We start from the raw sequence: 27,892 nt of genomic DNA, 5'->3' as shown, positions 1-27,892 counted from the left end.
GCTCCTCCCTGTCCCCTCATCCTGAGCATCTACCCTGTGCTTGTGTCCCAGCTATGAATGCCCACCCCAAGGAGATGGTGCCCCTTGTGGGCAGAAGAGCCGTCCCCAGCGGGAACCCCGCCATCTTGCAGGACAAGAGGACAGCAGAGCTCACTCCCACCAAGAAGAGGTAGGACTGGTGGGCTCAAGCCTGGGTTCTGTGCAGCTGGTGGTGGTGGGGGGTGAGGGGAAAAGGGTCCTCCTCCCGGAGACTTTGTCTGTGTGGGCCTAAGACTGTTCCCCTGGTTGTTTTGGTACCTGACTAAGTGTAACGGGAGAATATGAGGGGAGCAGAACTGCATACTTGAGGGGCTCAGCTGGGGAAGGCAGTATGACCAGAATAATCAGGGAGGCCTTTCTAGAGGGGTTATGGGGCACTGAGGCAGAAACACTTAGGACAGGTCCTGGGGGAGGGGAGGGATTGCTGGAGCCACCCTTGAGAAAGGGAGCAAAAAAGGCGGGAGGAAGTCCCAGGTGGCCTGGACCACTGACTAAGTTTTCACACATGCCAATGGCTTTCATGCCCTCTGTGTGCCCAGCTGTTCTCTAACCTGCCTGTGCAATGGAGGCACCAACAATGGTGCCAACTCAGGCAAGGAAGGTTACCTGCAGTCACGCCACCTCTGTGCCTGGCACATGGTAGCATCCATAGGGCTTTTGTCACCTTGAGCCTCATCTTCGTGTCATCAATGCTGTCGTCACTCCATGGGGCCCTGGAGCTGGGCAGGGCTGGGGATGGTTATGACCACTTCCAGCTGGGGAGACAGAGGAGGTGGGAGCAGGGAAAGTATTCATCCCAGGTCACCTCTGGCCTCCGACCTGCTTCCCTTGCAGCCCCTCCAGTTTCTGATTTGATTTGGGGCCACTCTAGTCCAAATGCCTCTCCCTCACCATGCTGCACTTCCTTTGGACTTGGGGTTCCCCTAATCTAACGTGGCCCATTTCCCCTGCTTCCTATATCCTTGGCCCAAGCATTCTCTTGGGCCAGAGGTGTGTTTGGTCCTTTCCTTTCTGGTTTAAGTAATAATTGCCAAGGTCTTTTGTGCAGAGATAGCCACAGGGACTCAGAGAACAAGACCACCTCCCCCGCTAACAGTTTGGTGAGAAGGCAATGCAGGTAGTGGTCTGGAGAGAGGGAAAAGTAGGTGGGGTAGAGTATGAGAAAGGGTGGATAATTCTTTTCCTGTGTGCAGTCTTGGGGCACTTCCTAGAGGAGGTGATATGAGAGCAGAGGGTATCAGAGAAGGGAAAAGATATTCTAGGCCTCTGTCCTTGGGGCAGGGACTAGTGAGGAGTCCCATGTGGGTGAAATGCTGGTTGGGTGGATAAGATGAGTCCCATTAGAACTGAGTTTTAGGGATTAGTTAAGAAGCTTGGACAAGCCTGGGGCAGCAGGGAGTCATGGATGACTTTTGTGTGAGAGGGAGGGCATGGTGAAATTTGCATTTTAGAAAATATATTCTGGGTGATCTGCGTGGTTGATGAGTTGGGAGGGAGGCTGGGGCCAGAGACATGGTGGGGAGGCTGCTGAGAAGCCCAGGTAGTAAGGTCTGACCTGGCCAGTCAGGGGAAGAAGAGGAGGTTGGGACAGTGAGGGGCCTGCAGGGTCAACTATGGCAGAGGAGAGAGAAGGAGGGCCAAGAGATATTCCCTTTTGCTGTTGGGGGGAAGTTGGGGGAATGATGGGGCTATCTCTGACATGGGCACACCAGAGGAGAAGGACATGGTTAAAATGAATAGCCCAGGGCCTCCCCAGTGGCGCAGCAGTTGAGCACTGGGCTGCGAAGCTGCCTGCAGCCTCTGCAGCTCCGGTTCGATCCCCGGCCAGGGAGGGTCCCACATGGCACATAGACCTCTCCTGCAGCACCTGCTGCTCCCCTCTGCAGTGTACTTCATCACTCTGCCTGCTCTGCTCCCTGCTCTGGCTCTGGTGAATTCTCTCACCCTCCCGCGCTTCTGACTGTACCCAGTGGTTGTATAAATAAATAAATCTAAAAAAAAAAAATGAATAGCCCAAGTTCAGGCGTGACATATGGCTGAAGGGTGCCCAAGGAACGTTAGGTGAAGGCTCCGTCCTGGAGCACAGGGGAGAGACCAGGTAGACTTGGAGGTCAAACCGGTGCGGGCAGGACTGGGAGGCAGCCCAGGTGAGGGTAGAGCAGGGACATCCCTGAACTAAACCAGCAAATACTACCCTCCAGCCTCTTGGTCCCCTTGCCCAACCTTTCACTTCCTCTGGGAAAGAGTGAAGGCAGGGTTTCAGGAAAATCCCAGGTTCTTCCACCTGCCAGGCTGCCTTTTCTGAGCCCATTTGCATTCAAGAACTTAGTTCCAGGCTCAGTTTTGCCTCTGACCTTGGATAGCCAAGGGCCAGTATGAGGTGGGACCTTTGTTTCATGAAGCTTCTTCTCCTTTCTAAGGCCTCTTTGAGGGCCCTCACATGCCTACAAAAAGTGTTTGGGCATATCCCTCAGAGATGCCTAGAAAGAAAAAGAAAAGATAAACTTATACGTAAAGAAAGGGGGCAATTCTGACCTCTCAAGGAATATGAACTAGTGGTAGAATTGAAATCACCAAGAAATCTCGACTGGGAAGAGTTTTTTTTTTTTAAAGATTTATTTATTTATTTATACAAGCACTGGGTACAGTCAGAAGCGCAGGAGGGTGAGAGAATTCACCAGAGCCAGACCGGGGAGCAGAGCAGGCAGAAGGACCGAAGTACACTGCTGAGGGGAGCAGCAGGCACTACAGGAGAGGTCTGCACGCCATGTGGGACCCTCCTCCGGAGGCTGGGGAGCAGCCGGGGAGCAGCCGGGGAGCAAACCGGCGCTGCAGAGGCTGCAGGCAGCTTTGCAACCCAGCGCTCAACTGCTGCGCCACCGGGGAGGCCCTCGACTGGGAAGAGTTTTTTGGCCCTGGAGCTTTTCCTGAGTCATCATGCCACGCTGTGAAGTTGCGACCGTGACCGCCTTGCTGGGTCCTGGGGATGGTGATACCTGGAATAGAGACAGGAGCTGACGAAGGCTGTGGGGGGCCTGGCCTTGGAGGTCAGAGCCCTCGGGCATTTCTTGGAACAAAACAGGTTGTCCCAAGGCTCTCCCCGGCCCTGGGTCTGCTCAGAGATATTTCTTGGCCTTCAAAGGGACAGAAGTGAGGAGAAATGGTGCAGAGCTATCTGCCCATCTGAGGTAACAATGTCTAGGTGGTGCCCTTTGGCCTGGGTCAAAGGTAGGATAAACTAACAGTGTCTGCTGTAGGTCAGGAGCTGGGATGTCATGTGGCTGAGACCTTGTCATCTGTTCGTGGTGGCAGGTGAGATGTGGCACGAGCTGCAGCAAGTAGGGCAGGTGTAGCAAAGACCTCCATGTTCTAGCAACTCCTTCCCACTACTAAAGACTACCCCCCTCAGACACAGCTGCTCTCTCTGCTTCCCTGGTTTTTCTAAGATTTCAGGTCTTCTTCAACATCAGACCAAATGCCACCCCAGCAGGGCACCCCTTCCTTCATCCTTGTCCTCGGCAGGAAGGGTCTCCTCTTCCCCTGAGCTCTCACAGTCCAGCTGCTCTCTGATGAGGCTGATGTGGTTAGTGGGACGCTATGGCTCTGGTTGACATCCCCGAGAACATGGCTCCTGGGATGGGTGATATCATTCCTCCCTACCTCCCAAGTTTTCAACACAGCCTGTTGATAGTTTTGAGTAAGTGGGTGAGTCAGTGAAGGAGCAGAAAGACAACTCAGGAAGGAGTGGGTGAGCTGATGAGTAAGTACCCAGTGGCACAGACCCTCCACAACGAGATGAGAAATCACTGCTTCCTCTCCTTCAGACCCTCAGTCCCCTGGCCTGAGTAGATAGATGCCCTTACAGTCTGGTTTCCTGGTATATCCTTGAGGCCTCTGTGGGCTCAGAGGAGGCTCTGAGGAGGAAAATGTGGGAGAGAGGCAAGAAACCCCTCCTCAGCTTCTTTTGCAAGACTGGGAAGGAGAGGTGAGGGTTGTGGGCAACCAAGAGTCCTGTGGGAGTCACCTGAGTGATGTAACCTTCCAGCAGCATTTACAGTTTAATGCTGTGCTGGTCTGTCTGCTTAATGGTCCAGTCAGCTGTGCTCTTCATCTGTCCACTGACTGGCCTACCCGAGTACTCACTTCTTAGTCATGCATCCCTTCATCCTTTTTCCTTCCTTCCTTCATCTATCTATCATCCATCCCTGCATCCATCCCTGCACTGCTCTACACATCCACACGTCATGCATCCATCCACTCCTCTGCCCATATGTTCAATCAGCCATTCTTCCTTTCACTCACTGCCTATCCATCCTTCGGCTTATCTGTGTAGTTAGGTCTTCTGAGTGTCAGAACAAATGTTGGGTTCTGGAAAATCAAGGATGATGCAATTGTAGTTCTGCCATTGAGAAATTTAATGCTGAAGGATGGTGTGTTGTCTAGAGCAAGAAAAATAATGAGTTGATGGTGTTATGACCTGGTTTGATGCTTGGGGCCAGTTCTGACTAACCCACTGAAGGAGTAGCTCTTTAGGGGGAGGACTTTTGCCTTGTTCACCACTGTCTCCCCAATGCCTGCAACAATGCCCACAGTGCTTGGTAAGTTGTGGGCATATTTACTCAATAAATATTTGTTGAGAAAATGCATCACTGAGAAACCTAGACAGGCAGGGACAGCGTTGGGGTGGCAGTTGTGAGGCACTGCAGGCAAATATCCCCAGGCAAATATCAGGTCTTCCTCCTGCCCTTCCCATCCTGGAAGTGGCTATGCTGGATGGCCACCCTCTGTGGCTAATCCCTACAACTCTACAACTGGTTTTGCTGGAAGCTGAACCAGAGGGCAGAGGAGAGCAGAACAGCATGGATGGTGGTGAGCCTTGGGAGCTCTTCTGTGGTCTTGTGAAGAAAGGAGAGGGCACATTGTTCCTTTGGGTTTGGGAAAGAGGCAGGCAGCAAAGGTGCTTAGAAGTGGGGCCTGCTGGTCAGGAGACCATGGTCCTGGCCAGGTCACAGAGACAGTAGTTGTGCTACAGCAGCCAAGGGCTGGGAGTGTTACTGCAACGGGGGTCACCCTCAGCCTGATCTTCACGATCCAAGTTGTCCCGAACAGGCTTGTCTCTGAGTGTGTGGTTCTGGACATGTGTGTCTGCATTCATGGGTGTGTCTGAAGGAGGGGTCAGAGCTGTGCCTGGCTGGGGAGATGCATCTTGGATATGTTGTCTTGTATTTCATGGGGTAATGAGTGTCTCTGCTTCCCTGGGACTTAGCCAAGTTACAGGCCTTGGGCCCACATCTCTCTTTGCCCCACTCCAGGGGAAAGCAGACTTTGTCCCTACCTCATCCCTCCACTGTTTTTCACCTCCACAGTCCAAAGTGGTTTCCTGGGTTTTCCTTGTTGATAAGAGAGTCTCAGCCCTGTTCCCTGATGCCTCAGGTGCTCCCTGCTCTCCTTCATTCATTCTTAGCCTATTTTCTGTGCTGACAAAAAGTGTTCAAAGGGAGTTGAGTACGGTGGTGGGGACTGCATCTGGCATCTAGTGGAACTCCTCAGGAAAGGCCTGTTGTGGATCTGAGTCTAGGGGGCCTATCCTACCTCCCCTGCAGCCCCTTCTCCCCACATCCCTCATCCTACACCCCTGCCCCTGCGCACAAGGACTCTTGATTCAGACCTGAAGCCTGAGGGGCAGGTAGGGGTGGGTGGGAAATTAGCTCCCATTGCCAAGTTCCCCATCTCAGTCAGTTCTTTGTGCCCAGTGGCAGGTGCAGACAGGAGGCTGCCAACAGGAAAGCTCCCTCAGGCACTAGACCACTCAGTAGGGGGTCCTTGGTTCTTCTACTCAGCTTTCCTAGTGACAAGAGTCACCCAGACCCAGCTTGGGCTCCAGGCAGTGCCACCTGCTTGCTGTGTGATCTTGAGCTAGTTGTTTGACCTGGGAGCCTCATATGCCCTGTGAAATGTGGGTAATGATGGCAGTACCACCCCCAAAGGGATACTGCGAGGGCTCAGTGAGGCTGTGTGGGTGTGGATTCCAGCAGGAGCTGGCATGGGTGGGCCCCCTCAGCAGGAGCGCCGTTGGACACATGGGGGGACAGGCCTGCCCCAGTTCTAATGGCCTTGTGGGGTGTCCCGCCAGTGCATACTTCTTCCTGGAGATAGAAGGGTTCGAGCCCAATCCTACTATCGCCAAGACATCTCCCCCGGTCTTCTCCAAGCCCATGGACTCCAACATCCGGCAGTGGTGAGTACCCAGTCCGGCCTGCCCAGGCCTCACTTGTGGGGGGAGGGGGACTGAAGGTCCTGGACCACACAGCCAGGCCTGGTGTGTCAGGCCCTCTTTCTCCATTTCATGCGTGTCCCCCCTCCCCTCCCCTCCAGCATCTCTGGCTGTGATGACATGGACTCCCCGCAATCTCCTCAAGATGACGTGACAGAGACCCCATCCAATCCCAACAGCCCCAGGTGAGCCTGGAGCTGCCCCTCCCCTCGCCCTGCCTCTGGACCCTGCAGGGAAAAGAAAGACACTGACTGGGTGTCGGTGACAAATGTCTTGGGCACAGGGCTGTGGTGGGCTGGGAACTCTTGCGAGGAGGGCCTGTGCAGACGGATTAGATGCGCAAAGGATACACATCGACACATCACCAGTTGCCTATTTGTAGTATGGGCTGAGGAGGGGCAGATTAATAACATACAGACAACACAAAACATGAAAATGAACTTCCGTTTCCCCTCATGCCCTGCTTGCGAGGTAATCGCCAGTGATGGTGGCTGTGATGGTTCTGTGTGCCTCCACATGTGTATCTGACACAGTGTGATTGCATGTGGGTTAGACAGGGGGCCTGGTTGTCCACCAGAAAGCAACACGGATCCCAGGCACCAGAGCACTAAAACGGGAAGTTCAGGATGGTGACAGGCACGTGGCGGTGTTGGGGGCTGGCCGAGTGGCTCTGGCGGGGGTAGGGGAGAGTGCAGAGATGGTGCATGTGTGGCGAGCTGGAAACAACTTCTGGCCTCAGTGTAAACCTGGCCAAGGAAGAGCAAAGGCGAAAAAAGAAGCGGCTGAAGAAGTGCATCTTTGCGGCTGTGTCCGAGGGCAGCGTGGAGGAGCTGCTGGAGCTGCTGGTGGAGCTGCAGGAGCTTTGCAAACGGCGCCGTGGCTTAGATGTTCCTGGTCAGTACCCGGCTCTAGCAGAGGGTACAGGCTCTGCTTGGCTCCCCTACCACCTGTCTCTCCCCCCTCACCCCACCAGCCTTGAAAGCTGGGCTGGGGACTTAGAATGTGACTATGAGGGCAATCGGGAGCCATGGAATGGCGTAGACAGGTGAGGGTCATGGTCTGGCTACTGCATGGAGGGAGCTGCTGGAGAAAGGAAACAGTGTTTGGGGCAGTGGCATTGGCAGGACACAGGGCATGGGGAGTGAGGGAGAGGGAGGAGTCCAGGGTGGTGCCATCAGTGACAAACTCAGTGTTAGAGCCCATGCTGGGTTGGCGACCAGGAGAGGAGGCCAGATTAAAAGGGAGGCAATGGGGCCTCCCCGGTGGCGCAGCGGTTGAGCGCTGGGTTGCGAAGCTGCCCGCGGCCTCTGCAGCGCCGGTTCGATCCCCGGCTGCTCCCCGGCCACCGGAGGAGGGGCCCACATGGCGCTCAGACCTCTCCTGCCGCCCGCTGCTCCCCTCAGCAGTGTACTTCGGTCCTTCTGTCTGCTCTGCTCCCCGCTCTGGCTCTGGTGAATTCTCTCACCCTCCCGCGCTTCTGACTGTACCCAGTGCATGTATAAACAAAACAAACAAACAAACAAATAAATAAATAAAACATGCCTCTATAAAAAAATAAAATAAAATAAATTAAAAAAAAAAAAAGGGAGGCAATGAATTCTCTTTGTAGGCTACCAGAAAGAGGTGGGCAGGAGATTTCACGGTATCAGCACTGAGGTGGAGAGCGGGAAGTGGGTGAGATTGCCTCTACCATGCAGATAGCGCAGAAGGCAAGGAGCAGATGGCCTCCTATGAGGCTCACAGCTGCGGAGAAGCTAGCAAAGGAGACAGAGGGGAACAAAGGGGGAGAGAGGGAAGCCAGCATGAGGCCTGGGAGCTGGGATTTAGGTCTGGACTGCAGGCCCCACAACCTGGCCTACCACTGGACTAGGAGGGCCAAGGGCAGCAGGCCCCTTCTGTGACTCTGTCCCATGACCCCATCTGCAGACTTCCTCATGCACAAGCTGACAGCCTCAGACACAGGGAAGACCTGCCTGATGAAGGCCTTGTTAAACATTAACCCCAACACCAAGGAGATTGTGCGGATCCTGCTGGCCTTTGCGGAGGAGAATGGCATCCTGGAGAGGTTCATCAATGCCGAGTACACAGAGGAGGCCTACGAAGGTATCCTGCCTGCAGGAGGGGCTGAATGTTGGTTAGAATTCACCAGTGAAGCATCTGGCCCTGCATTTTTGTGTTTTGAGTAGTTTTTGATTACTGTTTTGATTTCTTCACTTGTGGCTGGTCTGTTCAGATTTTCTTTTTCTTCATGAATCTGTTTGGGAGGTTGTATGGTTGAAGAATTTATCATTTCTTTTTGAAGATTTATTTATTTATGCATACAAGAACTGGGCTACAGGCCAGAGATGTGGGGGGTGAGAGGATTCACTAGAGGCAGCGTGGGGAACAGAATAGGACTGAAATACACTGCTGAGGGGAGCAGTGGGCAGAGAGGAGAGGTCTGCTGCACCATGTGGGTAGCTCCTTGGCTGGCGGGGGATCGAACTTGTGCTGCAGAGGTTTCAGATAGCTTCATAGTGCTGTGCTTAACCCCTTGAGCTACCAGGGAGGCCACGGAATTTATCATTTCTTTTAGGTGGTCTGATTTGTTGGCATCTAGATGTTCATAGTAGTTTCTTAAAATCCTGCGGTAACTGTTGGGCTGTCTCTGCATTCATTTCTGATTTTATTTGAGTGTTTTCTTTTTTTTTTCTTAATCCTAGCCAACATTTTGTCAATTTGTTGATATTTCCCCCCAAAACTAGCTTTGTTTCATTGATCTTTTGTATTATTGCTTTCTAACTCATTTATTTCCACTCTGATTTTTATTATTTCCTTCCTTCTACTGACTTTGGATTTTGCTCTTCTTTTATGAATTCCCTTAGGTGTGAGTTTACATTGTGTAAGATTTTCTTATTTCTTGAGATGAGCCTATATTGCTACGAACTTCTCTCTTACCGCTACTTTTGCTGCATCCCAAAGATTCTAGTATGTGTCTAACGGTATTTTCATTGTCATTCGCTTCCAGATATTTTTCATTTCTCCTTTGATTTTTTTGATGACCCAATAGTGGTTCAGTAGTATGCTGTTTATTCTTCATATGTTTGTGATTTTTATAGTTCTCTTCTTGTAGCTGATTTCTCACCTCATACCATCGTGAACAACTTTATTAATGTTATTATTTTCAGCATTTTATCCATAGGCATTTCTTCTAAGAATTTATTCAATGAAAACATTTTAATATAAAATTTTTTAAATATACACTCATGATATTAGCATAACAAACCTCTACATAGCCATCACCTGGATTCAAAAGAATAGTTTACTTTTAATTAAATAAATAACACAAGTAAAATGTCATTGTTAATTAAAAAAAAACCCATATTCTTTTGTGTCCCATGCTCCTTTGCAGGTACAATTATATATTATGCTGGTATCCTTTGAGAGCTTTTCTATGCATTTGGCATAGATGTATATATGCACATCTATTTAACAAAATAGTCTTTATCTATTCATCTATCTATTTAACAAAATAGTCTTGTTCTGTTTGTATTGCCTTACAATTTTTTTGATTAACTACATGTCTTAGACAACTTCTTATGAGAGACCATGAAAGTCTGCTTCCTTTTTACTGCTGGTCTGAGTATGGCTACCACAGGGTAGTCATACCACGTTCCCCTCCTGATTGACATCCAGGTGGTTTTTGGGTTCTTCTTATGACAACATCCACATTATTGTCTATGACCCTATGGAGTGTGTACCTGTGTTTTAGGAAAATATTTGAATTGGATTGTCTGGGTTCAAGGTTATTTACATTAGCATAATAATGGTTATTGCCAAATTTCCTCCAAAATACTAATTAGCTCTCCCTTCACAAGGTGCAAAACTACCCACTCCCCAACCTTCACCAGTATTGAAAATTCTGATTTTTTTTTGTGGCCAATCTGATGAGTGAAAAGTGTTAACTCATTAGGTTGTAATCTTCATTTTTTTCTGATTACCAGTGATTCCAAACATTTTTCATTTTCCTCATTGACTATTTTGACATATTTTCTTTGTTGTGTGGGGCTTGTTAATAATCTTTTCCGTTTCTGTTTGCCTTTCTGTCAAATCGTGTATTACGGGCATTGAAAAAGCAATGTCTCTTATATACACCTGAAACATTTTCTCCTGCCTGTCCCTTTTAAAAAACTCTCTTTAAGAAAGTTCTTTCGAGTCCTCCTCGGTGGCACAGCGGTTAAGCGCTGGGTTGCGAAGTTGCCCGCAGCCTTTAAAGCGCCGGTTCGATCCCTGGCCACCGCACCCTCTGCTCCCCTCAGCAGTGTACTTCGGTCCTTCTGCCTGCTCTGCTCTTTGCTCTGGCTCTGGTGAATTCTCTCACCCTCCGGCGCTTCTGACTTAAATCTTAAAAAAAAAAGAAAGTTCTTTTGGAATACAGTCATCATTTTTTAATGTACGCAAGCATGTCAAGTTTTTATTTATAGATTCTGCTTTTTGGATCTTGCTTAGAAAGGTTTTCCCTAACAAGAGGTTAGCTATAAACAAATTTTCATTTTCCAAAGGTGCTTGGTTCTTTAATCCTCAGGATTTTATATTTTATAGGTGGCTTGGTGGCAGCTCTTTGGAAAAGGCTGTTTTGGGTGGGACAGTCTGACCTCCCACCCCTATGGGCCCGTCCCCAGCCCTGGGGTCCCCTCCATCTGGAAGTTGGTAGAGAGGATGTGCCAGTCGGGCCCCGCGGCCCGGTCCCCGCTCCCCACCATTCCCACCCCCACCCGTCTGCAGGGCAGACCGCGCTGAACATCGCCATCGAGCGGCGGCAGGGAGACATCACGGCCGTGCTCATCGCCGCCGGCGCCGACGTCAACGCCCACGCCAAGGGGGTCTTCTTCAACCCCAAGTACCTGCACGAAGGCTTCTACTTCGGTGCGTGCCACACCTCTTGGCCTGGGCTGGGGGGCAGGGTCCTGGAGGACGGCGGGATCGGGGTCGCCCCGCCCCTCTCTGCAAGCCTGGGTCTGCCCAGAGGTGCACCGGCTGGCTGGGGACTGGGTACCCCATGGGGCAGGGTACAAGTATCAGGTGCGGGAACAGAACCAGGAGCTGGGATGGCAGGGGCAGATTCAACAGAAGACTGCCAGGGAGGCCCAGAGAGAGAGGGAGAGAGTTTGGGAGGTAGGAGGCAGGTTTCTCCCTTCTGGGAGTGTCACCTGGGAATGCAGGCACCAGGCATCCATCCACCTGAGCAGCCCTTAGTGGGGACAGAGACTTGGGAGGGAAACCAAGGAAGGAGTTCTATTTAGCGGTGAGGAGACAAGTTCTGAGAAATGACTCGTCCTGGCACACTAAGGAGCTGATGTGGGTGTCCTGCAGGCCGGCTCTGACTTCTGTCCCCTGTTCCCATTGTCCTTCAGGATGGCAAACAGGCAGTCAAAAGTGAGGGATGAGCATTCCCGGGCTGACACATCAGTGTCCAAAAGCAATAGGGTTAGGAAGCTCTGGGTGAATGACTTTTACTTTTTTTTTTTTTTAATTATTTATTTATGCATACAAGAGCTGGGGTACAGGTCAGAGGCGCAGGAGGGTGAAAGGATTCACCAGAGGCAGAGCAGGAAACAGAACAGGCAGATGACAGAAATACACTGCTGAGGGAAGCAGCCGGGGGGACAGGAAATGTCTGCTGCACCATGTGGGATTCTCGCTGGCTGGTGGGGATTGAACCTGCACTGCAGAGGCTGCGGACAGCTTCACAGCACGGCGCTCAACCCGCTGGGCCACTGGGGAGGCCCTACTTTTTTTTTTTTTTTTTTAGAGGTATGTATTTTTTTTATTTGTTTGTTTGTTTGTTTATACATGCACTGGGTAGTCAGAAGTGCGGGAGGGTGAGAGAATTCACCAGAGCCAGAGCGGGGAGCAGAGCAGGCAGAAGGACCGAAGTACACTGCTGAGCGGAGCAGCGGGCGGCAGGAGAGGTCTGCGTGCCATGTGGGACCCTCCTCTGGTGGCCGGAGAGCAGCCAGGGATCGAACTGGTGCTGCAGAGGCCGCGGGCAGCTTCGCAACCCAGCGCTCAACCGCTGCGCCACCGGGGAGGCCCCCTACTTTTTTTTTAATGTATAATTTAGTTACAGGGAAATTCACCCCCTTTAAGGTACAGTTCATTTCCATAAATGCAGAGTTGTGTAACCAACACCATGATCAGGACAGAAAACAAACAGTTCCATCACACCCCAAAATTTCCCCCACAATTTTATAGTCAGCAGGAATTCCATCCAGCCCTGTCTCATGACCTGATTTGTTTTTGCTTCTGGGTGATTTTTTGGCCAGTGAGACCAGTTGGGCCTGGACCGCCCAGAGAACTAGGTCTCGTCCAGTTCTTCTCATCATGCCCAGCATCAAACCCAGTTGGAGCTTGTGCTGGGAAGCATTTGTCTGGTGGGATGGAGAGAGGGACGAGGAGGGAGGTGGGCAGGGAAGCAGTGACCTGCTGTGCAGTCCTGGTGTTGGCCCAGGCTTGCTGTGGAACTGTGCACGAGTCACTGCCTTCTCTTTCCTTAACAAACATTGATTGATCTTGTACAGTATATACCAGGCACTCTTCTAGGTGTTTGCAATATATTGATGAACAAACAAAGGTCCAAGCCCTCCTATAACTTATATGCTAGATGGGAGAAAGACCACCAATTATAAACAGAGGTTTCAATTTTAAATAAAGCAGTTAGGGTAAGTCATTGAAAAAGTGATGTTTATGGTAAGACTTAAAAGAGCTGAGGGAGGGAGTGATGCAGATAGCTTAGGACTAGCACTATAGGCAGAGGGCATAGCCTGCGCAAAGGTCCTGAGGTAGGGAAATGCCCAATGTGGTCAAGGAAAAGGAAGAAGCCCACTGTAGCGGAGGGGAGTGAGTGAGGGAGAGAGGAGATGGTGTCAGGAGACATAGAGTGTTATGGGTCATTGCTGGGATGTGAGCCTTTATTCTGGGTGAGGTGGGACTTACATATTAATAGGATTGGGCTGGCTGTTGTGCTGAGTATAGTGTTGGCGGGCCAGGGTGGCAGAGCCACCACCGAGGCTATTACAATGATCCAGTTTCAGTTTGCCATCCGACCCCCTCCCCCTCACACCCTCCCTCCTACAAAGGGGAGACAGAGAAAGGGAAATTCAGGAGTCATTCCTACTGAGATGGTTGAGATGTTGGCCCTGGTCTTGGGGGATAGGGTACCCCACTTCCAGTTCATGAGAGAACCAAGCCCCAGTGGTGCCTCTTCCCCAGGTGAGACACCCCTCGCCCTGGCAGCATGCACCAATCAGCCTGAGATTGTGCAGCTGCTGATGGAGAACGAGCAGACGGACATCACCTCACAGGACTCACGGGGGAACAATATCCTCCACGCGCTGGTGACGGTGGCCGAGGACTTCAAGACGCAGAACGACTTCGTGAAGCGCATGTACGACATGATCCTGCTGAGGAGCGGCAACTGGCAGCTGGAGACCATGCGCAACAACGACGGCCTGACCCCGCTGCAGCTGGCCGCCAAGATGGGCAAGGCTGAGGTGTGGCTCCGGGCGGAGCCGGTGGGGCGGGAGGCTCGTGGCCACTCTGCCAGCACTGGGGACCCATCCCGGCGACCACACACAAGGCATAAGAGGCGCAGGCCGTGGGACCCTCTCTGCTTTGGTCCCTGATGCTGTCTATCTTTTTTTTTTTTTAAAGATTTATTTATTTATACAAGCACTGGGTAGGTCAGAAGCACGGGAGGCTGAGAGAATTCACCAGAGCCAGAGGGGGAACAGAACAGGCAGACCTACGAAATACACTGCTGAGGGGAGCAGCGAGCAGCAGGAGAGGTCTGCGCGCCATGTGGGACCCTCGCCGGTGGCTGGGGATCGAACCGCCGCTGCAGAAGCTGCGGGCAGCCCCGCAGCCCAGCGCTCAACCGCTGCGCCACCGGGGAGGCCCTGCTGTCTATCTTTTGCGCTGTGACCCTGTTTCTGGGGCAGAGTGGGGGGGGACCTTGACACAGTGTGAGTGACCTGAGAGGAGCCTGGGGGTCTGACCCGCAGGGCCTGTGGCCTCCTGGAGGATGGAAGTCCCAGCATGGCTGCTCTGGACGGAGAGCCAGTGAGCTGTGCCTCACTGGAGCTGGGCACGCCAACTCCCAGTCACCCCAGCCTGTCAGATTGGAGTTGAGCCAAGACCCCAGCAGAGCAGTGTGACTGCTTGAGGCCCTGTGTGCCCTGCATGATCCAGGAGCTCACGGCTAGGTGGAGACCTTGGTGAGGACCCGGCCAGGTGGGCTCAGGTCTCCGTTAGTGACCGGAGTCATGGCTTGGTCTCAGATTAAGGTCAGTGCTCAGGTTGGGACTGGGTCACAGACCAGTCTCCGAGACCTGGACAGGGACTGTGGCTCCTGGGAGGCTATGGAGAATGCTGCTGTGTGGGTGGCTGTTGTGCAGTCACAAGGGTGATGCCTCAGGGCAGCTGACCAGGGAGGCAGATGTCCTGAGGGCCTTGGGTCATGTCACAGTGGTCAGGGTTACAGCCCACAAGGGGCCTTTTATTCTTTTGTAGGCAGGAGGCGAGGGACAAAGGAGAGGAATTGGACAGAGGAGGAATTGTGTGCTTGCTTCCCGCCTCCTGCCCACCCCAGAGACAAGGCTTCCTGCGCACTGTGAGGAGAGTCAGGCTGTGGTCGCCACTTGAGCTTCCTGAAGGGTCTCCTTCCTGCAGGCTGCTGTGGCCCATGCTTTTCTTGGGGGTAGCCCCTGTGCAAGGCTTCTTGCTGGAGCATGGTTCCCCCAAACCCTTTGCTTTCTAGGATTTAAAGTGTCCCTGTGGCCAGTCTTGGGGAGGCTCATCCACACTTCCTGCCCCTTCTCTCCTTCACTCAGTGTTCTTTGGAAAACCTTTCTGGGTGCTGCCAAGTTGGCCACTATGTTGGAAGACGAGGGTCAATGAGACTTAGGCACAGACCCCTGGGGACTCTTCTAGACAGAGGCTCCCAGACCCAGGAGCTCCCTGCCTGTGCTGTGGACCGAAGGCTTCTGGGTGAGATGAGATGGGAACCCCACAGTGTCATGAGAGACCAGGGTTCTGACACTGTCCCCTCCAACTGGACTCTGCTCTTGGCTCTTGGGCTGGTGCCCCAGGAAGCCCTGGCCCCCATCCTGGGGTAACCTAGGGCCCAGCTTTGGGGAGGTAGTGAACTGGAGAGCAGCTGCTCACCATCTCATCTGCACTTTGGAGCCACCCAGGCAGCTTTACGAGATACATGTGCCTCTCGTTGTGCAATTATTTAATTGACTTATTGGATAGTGAGACTTTTAAATGCTCCCCAGTGATCCTAACATGCAGTAATATGCGTTATGTAATAAATGATCCTAATACGTTTGATTGCTGATCTGGTGGACCCCATGGCCTCGCTGTAGGGCTGGTGTCCTGCATCGCCCCCCTCATCCCCCCTCACCCCCGCCTTGCTGGAGCAGTGAGCCTCAGCTGGCAGGGTTTTGACTGAGAGAGGCAGAGGGGAAACTGGAGAAACTTCTAGCTTTTTCTGGAACAGAAAGTATTTTTGAAAATTGCCAGTTCCTGGATTTTTCGACAAACAGGGTCCCCGCTAGCACAAGGATGTGTGAGTTGAATGTGTGGCCTCCTGCAGTGTGCAAACAGCCTCTGCTCCTGTCTGGTGTTCACAGACTCCTGTCTGGAGTCCACAGACTCCAGAGATGGGCGGAACAGACAGCTTCTCACTCACTCCATGGACGAAACAGGTCCAGGGGTCACCAAGTCAGGCTCAGAGGCAGGACTCAGTCCCTCCTTGGTGGAAGCATCTTCCCTGCCCCGTTGACCGCAAGCCCCGTTCCTCAGCTCATGGTTGTTCCTCTTCCTGTCCCAGATCCTGAAGTACATCCTCAGCCGTGAGATCAAGGAGAAGTCGCTCCGGAGCCTATCCAGAAAGTTCACTGACTGGGCCTATGGGCCTGTGTCATCCTCACTCTACGACCTCACCAACGTGGACACCACGACAGACAACTCAGTCCTGGAAATCATCGTTTACAACACCAACATTGATGTGGGTCTCCCTGGTGGGCGGGGGAAGGCAGAGGCTTCTGGGGACCCTGGGAAGACTCATAACACAGGCTGGACATATCTGTAGTCCCCACTCCTCTGCCTCAGTGAGTGGAGTCAGCACAGGAAGGGCAGGACCTAGGGCAGGTTCTGCATTCACTTGTCCCCAGCTGACCTGATGGGGGTCTCCTGGGCCCAGCATCCTGGGCAATTTGAGTATTGGGGTGGTTAGTGTTGATCTCCATCTTGTTTCTACCCCACTCACCTTACCAGTCCTGTATAGCCAGACATAGAACCCCTTGTTCCTCCAAATGTGACCCCAAATAATTGTACAACTGAAGCAATCAGTTCCTGGAGGAAGCAAAGTGGGGGAGGTTTTGGGCTATTGGGGGAAGTGAGGCAGCAGGCTGAATTTTCAACCTTCATATTTTACCAAGGGTCATGTTTCTCAGAGACTGCCTTATTTGGGGTCTCTCTGGACCCTGACGGCAACCTGGTTGGTGGGGAAGTTTGAGCGATAGCAGTTTTATAGATGAGGAGACTGAGGCCCAGAGAGGACCTTTCCTAAGGTCCAGGGGTTTTCCTAAGGTCACAGAGTGAGGGGGGCTCTAACTGTGCCAGAATGCCAGTCAAGCCCCATGCGCTCTGTCCCTCTGTCCCACCAGTGTCAGCTCCTCCTTCTGGAAGCACAGCTCCTGTGGCATTTGATTACTGCCTGGGATGCTGGGAAGGAGCCTCAGGAGCTGGAAATTACCCTCCCAACATTTCCAGCTAAACCAGTCCCTTGGATATAATGACTGGCCCCGGCTGGCTGCCCTGCCGGGGTGGCTGACTCAGAGCTCCTTTTGAAATGGGGATTTTTGACAATGCTCCCTTTCCCCTTCATCTCCGTGGTGGCTTACTGGTGTTCCTCCCTCAGAACCGACACGAGATGCTGACCCTGGAGCCCCTGCACACGCTGCTGCGGATGAAGTGGAAAAAGTTTGCCCAGTACATGTTCTTCCTGTCCTTCTGCTTTTATTTCTTCTACAACATCACCCTGACACTCGTCTCCTACTACCGTCCCCGGGAGGAGGAGGTGTGTGGGCCCCTGGGTGGGGGGTGATGGGGTGGCCAGAGCTGCAGGATCTTGAGCTGCCCCATGTGAAGATAGGGAAACTGAGGCCCAGAGCTGTGCCTGGGGTTCACCTGCTGCCCTTCACAGTTTCTGAGTGTGTCTCCAGTGCTTAGCTGAGCTAAGCCCAGGTGCTCAGCCACTGGCTGACCTATGTTGTGGGGAAAGCTGGAGAATTAGGAGACTGAGGCTCTGCCCAGCTTTTGTCTAAATCTGGAACTTTTGCTGTGAGGACCGTAGGAAAAGGGAGGAGGGGAGATCACTTGGATAAGGCTTCCCCCCATACTGGGCCTCAGTTTCTCATTCATCACAAAGGGTGTAGCATTCGGGCTGTATTTAACTATGTGGTGAGGCCCTGTGAGTGTCTGGATATGGATGGTTCTGGAACAGACAGAGCCATGAGGTGTGAGGGGTTGTTAGTATAGATTGGCTCATGATCCTCACTGTAGAGTTGTGAGTTCCCACTGTGGGTGAGGAAGGAGGAGAAGGGGTCCGCCAGTCCTTTTCTTATCCTGTACGGGAATTGGGCTTCATTCTGGCCTCTGGTCAGGCTGGAGGGTTTGGCAGGTGTATGTATAAGGGCCCTTCCCCAGCTGGTGCCACCCCGCCCGCTTCACTCCTATCCTGATCCCATCCATTCTTCTCCTTTCTCCCCAGGCTCTCCCACACCCCTTGGCTCTGACACACAAGATGGGGTGGCTGCAGCTCCTAGGAAGGATGTTTGTGCTCATCTGGGCCATGTGCATTTCTGTGAAAGAGGTCAGTGGACCACTAGGCCCATCTGGACTGGCCTGCAAGGCAGGGAGCTGTGTCAACAGGCCTGGCTTCTATCAAACCCTGTTCTGCCGTTACTGCTTGGGGTCTTTGGGGAGGCATTTCCTTTCTAGGTTTTAGATTTTCTAGTTATAAAATGGGAACAAGCAAATAAGCAGGCCCATCCTATTTATTTCATCTATGTACCCCTGCATCCATTTGTCATCTACCCCTGCCATTTGTCTACCCTCCTAGACTCAGTGCCCCATCCCTCTCTACCCTCCAATCACGCATCCAATCACCTGTTGCCTTCATTGACCCGGCCATTCATCAGTTCACATACTCTCATCTGTACCCACTGTTCTTCCAGTCTTCATCCAACCATATTTCCATTGATTTCCCAATTGATCAGTTGATAAAATTGATTCATCCATCATCCATTCATCCAACCAATGACTCAACAGGTGTATACGGTACAGATGTGCAGTGTGAGATCTTGGGGATAGGGATAGAGACACTCCGCCCTTTTGAACTTGAAGTCTGATGGGGGATTTCAGATGGACCCTAATCTCTAGTCTAAAATAGACCTAAAAAACATAGATTCGACTGAAATCTAGATTAAAATAGACCTAGAAAAATACCTGCGTAGGATGTAGACCAGAACTCAGAGGAAGACAGATGGCTCCTATATGAGGCAGAAGGAAGAGGGAAGGCTTGAAGCAGAGTGCGCTTACGCTGGTAGGGTAGAATGGGACATGGAGGACAGGGTCATACAGGGTGGCGTGCTGTTGTGGGGAACAGCATAAACACAGGCGCCAGGGCTAGCAAACATGGCTGTTTGGGAATGGTGGGTAACTGTGCAGTCATGCTGCTTTGCAGGTGCCCGGGTGAGGATGGTGGTAGGAGTGAGAGATGTAAGCCTGTGGTAGATCCACTCAACCTGGGGTTGCCTCTGTCCCCCCAGGCGCAGATCCCCTTCCAAATCTCTCTCTGGCTCTGACTGGACCATCACACGGTGTTCCCCTCACTGAGTCCCACTTCTGGGGAAACACCCCCTTCCTGAGATCCTCTGGTGAGGAGTGTGGAGGGGACACAGCTTTTCTTTGCTCTCTGGCCTTAGGGAATTGCCATCTTCCTGCTGAGACCCTCGGATTTGCAGTCCATCCTCTCGGATGCCTGGTTTCACTTTGTCTTGTAAGTAGGTCTGCCCCTTGGTCATCGCCTGGTGGACAGGAATAAAGTCCTGTTAGGTGGCTTCTGTGTCCCTGTGCAAGAGCCACCCCACCATGTCACCATCACTCTGCTGTGGTCACATGACTAGAGGTCTCCTCTCTCCCTCCTAATAAGAGAACCACAGATGCCCATGGGAGGACCCCAAATCCTAGGGGTAGTGCCAGCTGTCTACTTGCAGTGATGGCTGCCCCTGCCTGCCGGAGCCCCGTGTGGAGGCAAGCCCACAGAGGAGGCAAGAGGAGGCTTATCATGCTGTTTTCTGAAGGGACATTCCAGGCCTATTCCTCCTGGTTATGTGGGGTTTAGAACTTGCCATTTTGGGTCCTGACAGATCAGGGCTGGAAGGTACTAAATAAAGCACAGTCTCATCTATAGCCTGAACAGAGAAGTGAGCCACTCACAGTCACAGGATGCTCACTAGTGTGGAAGCCAGCCCCAGCCTCCCTGGCGTCCACACCCCAAGCCAGTGCAGGCACAGCTGCGACACACCCTTGTCAGAAAACCCAGCTGAGCGGTCTCTCTGAGTGAGGTCATGTTTAGCCCATGTCAGAGGCTTCTGTGACCCCTGGTTGTAAATGAACAGAGGCCAATTCAGCATTCATGGTGTGGATGAGACAGAATCTGCAGCGAGAGGGTGAAGAATCTTGAGCTCCAGGCTCTGTAGACCCCACTCAAACCCCTCTTCTGAGCACGGCAGGCTGGGCCTATCGACCTTGACTCTTGACCTGAAGTTTCCAAGTATCTGAGTGTTTTATTAAGTATGTCCCTGCCTTCCAGAGTCATGGACCGTTTTCTTCATCCCTGTGGTGGGTGTGGAGTGGATAGGCCAGGTGCAGCACTACCCGATAATGCCAGCTGTGTGAGTTTGTCACCTTTGAGAGAGCAACATGATTCCAGAGAAAAACACATTTATGCAGCCTCTGGCTTTAGTGCAGACAAAAGACACCAATGCATTGTCTGCTCTCTGCTTACTTGCTTTGTTAGTATAGAGGAAGGTGTAGACGTGCTTCCTCACTTCAGTCCCAAACGCACCCATTATCCAAGTGTTCGTATCATGGCCCAGCTTCAGCTAGGTAGGTATAACAGAGGAGTCTGACTGATGGTATAAGCAGGATAGGGTTTGGATCCAAAGTCTACACACTGTTTAGGAATAGATTTTGGTCTTATGTTTGGTATATATTGTACCAAATAGTTACCACCTTAGCTATTTCTAAGTGTACAGTTCAGTAATGTTAAGTACATTTACGTGGTTGTGCAAGTCTCCAGAACTTGCAAAATTGTTTTGTCTTGCAAAACTGAAACCCCATTCCATTAAACAGCAAGCCCCTACCCTTCAACAACCCTGCCTCTCATAGCCACCCTTCTGCTTTCTGCTTCTATGGATATGATTGCTTTAGGTACTTACAGGAGTGGAATCATATGGTATTGTTTTTTGTGACAGCTTATTTCACTTAGCATATATTGTACTTTTTCCCCAAGGATAAAACAGTAGGTTTTGGAAGACTTTTGCTATGAATGACTTATAAGTATAGATGTTGACGGTGTTGTCATTTTTGTTAAAAAATGCTATCATTTGCTGCATCCTCAGTGGGGAACCTCAGTGGTTCCCCAATCTTTTTGGGGAACCAGAAACCACATTGGTGATTAAAAAAATATACAGCTTGCTGGGTTGCTCCTAGGCCTTCTGAACCAGGGTATCCTGGGGCCCTGGGAATCAGCAGTTTTAAAAAGACTGCATCAGCCAGCAGGGTGACAGGTCGTTCCGGCCTAAGGGAGGTTGGGGGATTTGAATATCTCTGCCCTAATGCTGCGTGCAGAGAAGTAAGTAAGGCCCTTGTCTCCTGTGTCTCCTGAACAGTTTTGTCCAAGCAGTGCTTGTGATACTGTCTGTCTTCTTGTACTTGTTTGCCTACAAAGAGTACCTCGCCTGCCTCGTGCTGGCCATGGCCCTGGGCTGGGCGAACATGCTCTACTACACGCGGGGATTCCAGTCCATGGGCATGTACAGCGTCATGATCCAGAAGGTGTGTTGGGGCCGCCGAGTCTTTGCCTTTGGTCAGCTGATGGGTGTCCAGGCCTTAAAACACACGGACTTATGGGGCATTGGGAAGGAACATACTTTGTGAAGGAATGGGCCACCCCAACACAATAGTATGCTAGTGAATGCTTAACCGGCTCCCTGGGTGAGTGGGGGGGAACATACATACATACATATATATGTGCATATATACACACACATGCATATATGTGTATACGCACAGAGATGTGTTTATTATAAATATTATCATATAAAGGATATGTGACACACAACTTACAAATAATAAAATATACAATTCTTCTTACCGTAAATTCCACATAGCTAGTTGAGTCTGGCAAAATAATCTGTTGATTTTTGTTGAAGTCTTGTATCTCTTACCAGCTTAGGCTTGCAATTGACAAACTAGTGTTGTGCCAACATAAATGTTGATTAATGTTTTTAAGGAGTAAAATGAAAGTGAAATGGTGCAAACTTGGGTTGGAGCTTCACTTCTTTGTTGGCAAGGGGAGCCACTTATTGGCTTAACTGGATAATAGTTTTCAAACATTCAAAGGCTATTTCATTAATATTTTTGTGCTGTTCACAGTGTAATGGCTCCAGAGAGGACAATTTTTTTTAAATTAAGCAACTTTAACATTTTCTCAGTGGCTACCTTAGGTCTAGATTAGACAGTCAACAAAACAATAAGTCACTCTCTGATTTGTAGCATTTGCCAATTTCTGCGGTGTAAATACTCCCACCCTGGAGCCCCTAACTTCAAGCATGATGTCATTGCGCATGGAGTTGAAAAGAGATGTTCACTATATGGCTACCAAAGACTTAACTCAAAGACTTAACCTAGATAATTGTCAAATGTAGTAAAATAACTAGGAGGTAATGAGTTTTGAGTATTTTCTTTGTTTTTAATATAATTTATTTGATAAGTTTATATAACATCAAATGGGGCCTTCTTCGTGGAACAAGGGGTTAAGATGCAGCACAATGAAGCTATCTGCTGCCACTGCAGTACAAGTTCGATCCCTGGCCAGGGAGGTGATCCACATGGTGCAGCAGACCTCTCCTGTCTCACCTACTGCTCCCCTCAGCAGTGTATTTCAGTCAGTCTGCCTGTTCTGCTCCCCACTCTGTCTCTGGTGAATCCTCTCTCTCCCCACACCTCTGGCCTATACCCCAGCTCTTGTATGCATAAATAAATAAATCTTAAAAAAAAAAAGTGACAATTAGCTCTAACAAGCTGGTATGAGCTGGCTCCAGCACACCACTGTCCCAGGAAGTGTGAGGATTGTAGGTAGCTGTGACTCTACGAAGAAAGGTGCCATTATTGAGTGAATCAGCAGGGCTGGAGAGAGAGTGCGTGCGGAGGGTGGGGGGAGGAGGGTAGAGAGCAGGAATAGAAGGGAAGGCTTTTGGAGGGCGTGGGAAGCTGTAAGGTGATCAGTGCATAGAAAATACGTGTTCGCACCTAACCCTTGAATCATGTTTCTCTCTTTATAGGTCATTTTGCATGATGTCCTGAAGTTCTTGTTTGTATATATCGTGTTTTTACTTGGATTTGGAGTAGGTAATTGATTTATAATTACAGTGACTCCTACGTTTGTAAAGCACTTTATGCAGATGTCAAAATGACATAGTATATGGCGGCCCCAGCAACAATCACACCAACTACCAGTGGGACACTTGTCGCCCTTAGTATTTTCCAAGCTTTATTTTTTTACTCCTCAGGATATCTTGACCCAGGGGGAATCATCATAACCCACCCCCCGCCCATCACAAGGTAACTGAGTGCAGAGACTCCAGGATTCCAGCCTGTCACTCTTAGCCATTCATTCTGAATGGTGTGCCCCCCACTTGGTTCTTACAACCTGAAATAGGCTTGACAGGTATTTTTGACCCTGTTTTGCAGAGAAGGAACTAAAATTTGCAGGAATTTGACTGATGATCTTTGAAAAATAGGCATAAAATAATAACTTTTGGCTGACTTCAGTGGCTCTCCATGACACCTTACTTTCCTTTGCTTCAGATATATCTGAGAGCCTCTGGTCTGTGAGGCACCAAGGATGGGGCATCCTCTCCAAGAATCTCTCCATTTACAGAAGAGGGAACAGCACAGCCTGATTTTATTACTAACCTCCGCAGCAGCATAGAGATATGTGACTTTAATACTCCCCATGGCAGGGTCGTCTTTTTTCATTTTCATCATCATTGGCATTTGAAATTAGGTAGCTATTCCTGATACCCTTTCTGGGACGCAATTTGCTAATTTACTTGCTCTGTCACTTGCTAATTTATTGATCCATCCATTTTATTCACTCATTAATTTGATCATTCCATCCATCCATCATCCATCTAGCGATGAGGCCCTCCTGAGCCCTGAGCCTTGGCCAGGAGATCTCACTACCGAACATTAGGAGGAGAGGCAGGATCACTCAGTCATGGGGAAGACAATCCAGGCTACTGGACATGGTTGAGAAGTCAGGGACACACATGGATGATAATCAGCTCTCTGCAAGTCTGTGTGTAGTCAAGGTCCAAATGTGGAGTAGTGAAGGAAAAGGAGGTGGATAAGCTTGGTTAGGCAGGAAGGGCTTTCTGCAGGTCAGAGCAGAGACCTAGCCCTATGAGGCTTCTGTAGAAGCTGAGGCTGGGGAAGGAATTTAAATAGCCACAGAGGAGGCAGCATGGCATGCGTGTGTATGTGTGTACCTGCAAATGCACACCAGCTTGCTGGGTAACTAATCAGGCAGAGAGGCTGAAAAGACCATACTGTCATGTCTCCCCAGCCCTGGCCTCACTGATTGAGAAGTGTTCCAAGGACAAGGAGGACTGCAGCTCCTATGGCAGCTTCAGTGACGCAGTGCTGGAACTCTTCAAGCTCACCATAGGCCTGGGCGATCTGAACATCCAACAGAACTCCAAGTATCCCATCCTCTTCCTGTTCCTGCTCATCACCTATGTCATCCTCACCTTCGTCCTCCTCCTTAACATGCTCATTGCCCTGATGGGGGAGACAGTGGAGAACGTCTCCAAGGAGAGTGAACGCATCTGGCGCCTCCAGGTGAGCCTGGCAGAGACTCTGGAGCGGGGCCTTCACGGAGCCTCAGGTCAGCACACAGTATTGAAAGCTCCAGCACCTGTGCAGCTGGAGAGCTTGGGAACGTGCATGAGTTCCCTGTGCTAGGCCTGGCTGGAGGGAGCCTAGTTTTGGTTACCTAGTGTAGGGTCTACGCCACCTGTAAGGTAAGCTCTGGAGTTCAGGGGCGCACTGCTTAGTCAGTGATGTGACACATGGACACTGAAATGTGGTGGCAGCCTGCTATAATAGAGCATGAAGTACAGCACAATGGCGGTGACAGTTTTGCTGTCCTCCATCGTGGCCTCAGCAGTCCTCATGAACTGTGGGCCTCACACGCTGAGGACAACGACCCACAGATGGGTCTGGATGTCATAACCAGGCCTGGGAGAGGACAGGAAACTCACAAGTCGCGGTGTTGGGTTAGGGCTGGAGAAAGTGAGAGCGCCTTCAGATATTGGCCGATCCTTGTGAAAGAGGGGGCAGCTTCCTTCTGTGGCCTAAGAAGAAAGACCTGAGGTATATGGGGGCAACTGCGGGGAGAAAAGCTTTGGTTTGATAAAAGGACATTTCTAATTATTAGGGCTTTCTTCACGGGAAGGTTGGTAATACTCAGGAGACACAGACAAATCATTGCCAGGGAAAACTGACCGGGGGACTCCAAGCTAGGTGGGGGTGGGACTACATGATGTCTAAACTTCCCTTCACCGTGGGACATTTTCAGCTAGGAAATGCCTGACCTTTCAGAAACATCTTTATTTATTGCACTTTGAACGCCTTTCCCAAACTTTTTGGTTTTTCATTTTGAATTGTGTAGATTAGCTGAGTTTCAGGATCTGTGCATTACGAAGTGAAGGGGTGAAGTGAACTGTTTGGTGGTGTGTTCGTGTGCACATACGTGTGCATGCATGCACACGCACACACACTCACAGGAGCTGTGTTCATGAGCGGGCTCCTCAGGGACACATGTGGGCTTGTTCATGTCCCCAGAGAGCCAGGACGATCTTGGAGTTTGAAAAACTGTTACCAGAATGGCTGAGGAGCAGATTCCGGATGGGAGAGCTGTGTAAGGTGGCAGAGGAAGATTTCCGACTGTGCTTACGGTGAGCAAGGGGGCTGGGTGGATAAAGAGTGACCGGGAAGTTTACAGAAACCGCTGCCACTTGCTCGCCATACCCCAGCTACAGTCTGCTATGGCCTCTCGGAGATGGAATTTGCTTCTATGGAGTCGCTGGCCCTAGGACAAGGCTTTAGAATGAGAGTGAATGAAGTTCTGGGGAGGCAGGTTTCCTCTCTGCCCTTCTGGAAGTACTGCCATGGCCTCTCCCTGTCCGGTGTCTGGTTTAGAAAAGATCTGCTTGCCTTGCATGCTTTGTCCTGTCTTCCCCACAGACTCCTGTGGGGAGTCATGTGACGCCAGGGCACCCGAGGCCCATCTTGTTACTGGCATGTAACAGAAAATGAGACAGTTAGCTTTGATTGTTAAAAAGTCCTTGCACATCCTCTAGCCATCTTTTCTGATGTGTCCACCTCTTCCTAAGCTCTGTCTGACCGTCTGCTCACATAGACCTCCTTCTATGAGCACAAGTTTAACCTGTTTCTCTGACTGACATGTCGACTTGGAAACCATGTCATCATTACCTTACCAAATATCTCTAACTTGACACCTTCACTCTAGGGGTGTTCTCTGTATGTGAGCCAAACCATCGTCTCCAGTTGCAACCCCCCACCTTAGACTCCCCACCTTAGGTCCAGTAGCTAAGGACCATAGCTAAACTCGGGGTTTAATCCTCATGCCCTCTCACCTCAGCTTGAGCTGTCACTTCCTTTCCTCCTTCCCCATGGGCCCCTCTCACAGACTGAAGTCAGGTGCAGTCTGATGATGCATCCTTTATCCCTCTCCAGGTTTCTGGGTCCTACACACTGGGGGCAGGGGAGACTGATCTCTTGAAACCTGGGCAAATTTCAAATGCTGGTGTAGGACTGTGTGGAGCAGGAGTGTTCCTGATCCCCAGAAAGCATTTAATGAGCTGCAAGTTACAAAATAGTGAAAAGGATTATTGCACTCACAGGATCAACGAGGTGAAGTGGACAGAATGGAAAACACACGTCTCCTTTCTCAATGAAGATCCAGGGCCTGTGAGACGGACAGGTACTGATGCTGTCAGAGTGTGATGACCACCCCCATACCACATGGCCTGGGACAAACTGGGTCCTAGGGTCTTGATTTTCCCTGTAAAATGGGAGGTTTGAATTAAATTAGTCCTTAGGTCCCTTCCTCATCTGACATTCTATAACCTTAATTGGAATAAGTTCTAAAAAGCCAGGTGATGACAAAAAAAAGGAAGGATGCTTTGCAGTGTGCTATATTTCTAAACTGGCGTTTTTTGTTTTTCTTTTTTTTTTTTTTTAAAGTGGATTTCAACAAAATTCAAGATTCTTCCAGAAGCAACAGCAAAACCACCCTCAATGCATTTGATGAAATGGATGAATTTCCAGAAACTTCAGTGTAGAAATGGTGCCCATTTCAGAGCTGGCGTGAACATGGGCCCATCTGAGGCTGCTGGTGGGGTCCTGGACTCTGCGCTGAGGGCTCTGCAGAGGAATGGAGCCCGACTGCCTGCTGAGAAGTGGAAAGCACCCTCATGCTGAGAGGGTGACTGAACTGAGAGGCAGTTGTCAGTCTGAAGGCAAAACGCCCTGGATGCCGCCACGCTGGATTTTGTTAATTTGGCAAAGTGTGTAAACCCATGGCCAGCAGTCCTGAGAGCAGAACTGGGAGTCCCTGAAGTCCTGGGTGAAGTCACTGTTTGATCAGCTGCAGGTCTGCTCAGCTGGGAGAGAAGGGTGGTAAGGAAAGGGCAGGGGCCTGCAGAGCAAGGAGGGGAGTCTTTCTTCCAGCCAAGATTACTCTACAGAGTCCCCAACTGTGACTGGGCCTCCTGAATTTAAAGGGCTCCTGAATTTAAAGTCCTCAGGGGACTGAGCTAAGCCGGATATCCTGGAGGAGGAGGCCAACAAGCTACGAAATGCTCTTCTGGAATCTTCAGAGAATAAGAAACACCCCTGGAATGAGTGCCCTTGGCACCCCCAGGCTCAAACTGTCTCACACTGGGAGACTTTTTTTTTTTTTTTAGTAGCATAATTAGCACAAGGTTTTTATTTTCAATGGGGAAAAGACATTTCACTTTTGAATGAAAATTACTTCAGATGAAGTATGTAACTTTAAAAGCTGAAAAAGAGATTTTGGGATTTGGGGATGTAAGTATTATTTACATACTTGGCTTCAGGGCGGCCAGAGCAAGGACAAAAAGCTTTTCTTTA

The 27,892-nt window shown here is 50.6% G+C and overlaps 1 protein-coding gene across 1 annotated transcript; it reads left to right on the top strand.

Moving 5' to 3' along the window:
* Nucleotides 1-53: 53 nt before the first annotated feature.
* On the top strand, nt 54-27,081 carry TRPV3 (transient receptor potential cation channel subfamily V member 3; the record flags this gene model as incomplete). The annotated part of the gene is made up of 17 exons (XM_084238627.1): nt 54-169; nt 6,173-6,277; nt 6,415-6,498; nt 7,053-7,207; nt 8,240-8,416; nt 11,078-11,218; nt 13,565-13,845; nt 16,188-16,364; nt 17,280-17,438; nt 18,132-18,233; nt 19,348-19,421; nt 21,319-21,484; nt 22,993-23,059; nt 24,279-24,553; nt 25,559-25,671; nt 26,641-26,720; nt 26,984-27,081. The coding sequence occupies 17 exons, from the start codon at nt 54-56 to the stop codon at nt 27,079-27,081; spliced, it is 2,370 nt and encodes a 789-aa protein (XP_084094753.1).
* Nucleotides 27,082-27,892: the final 811 nt, after the last annotated feature.

Source organism: Talpa europaea (assembly GCF_964194135.1).
Source record: "Talpa europaea genome assembly, chromosome: 7".
Lineage (NCBI taxonomy): Eukaryota > Metazoa > Chordata > Mammalia > Eulipotyphla > Talpidae > Talpa > Talpa europaea.
Note: the sequence above shows the minus strand (reverse complement) of the source record. Positions and strands in the feature narration are given on the sequence as shown.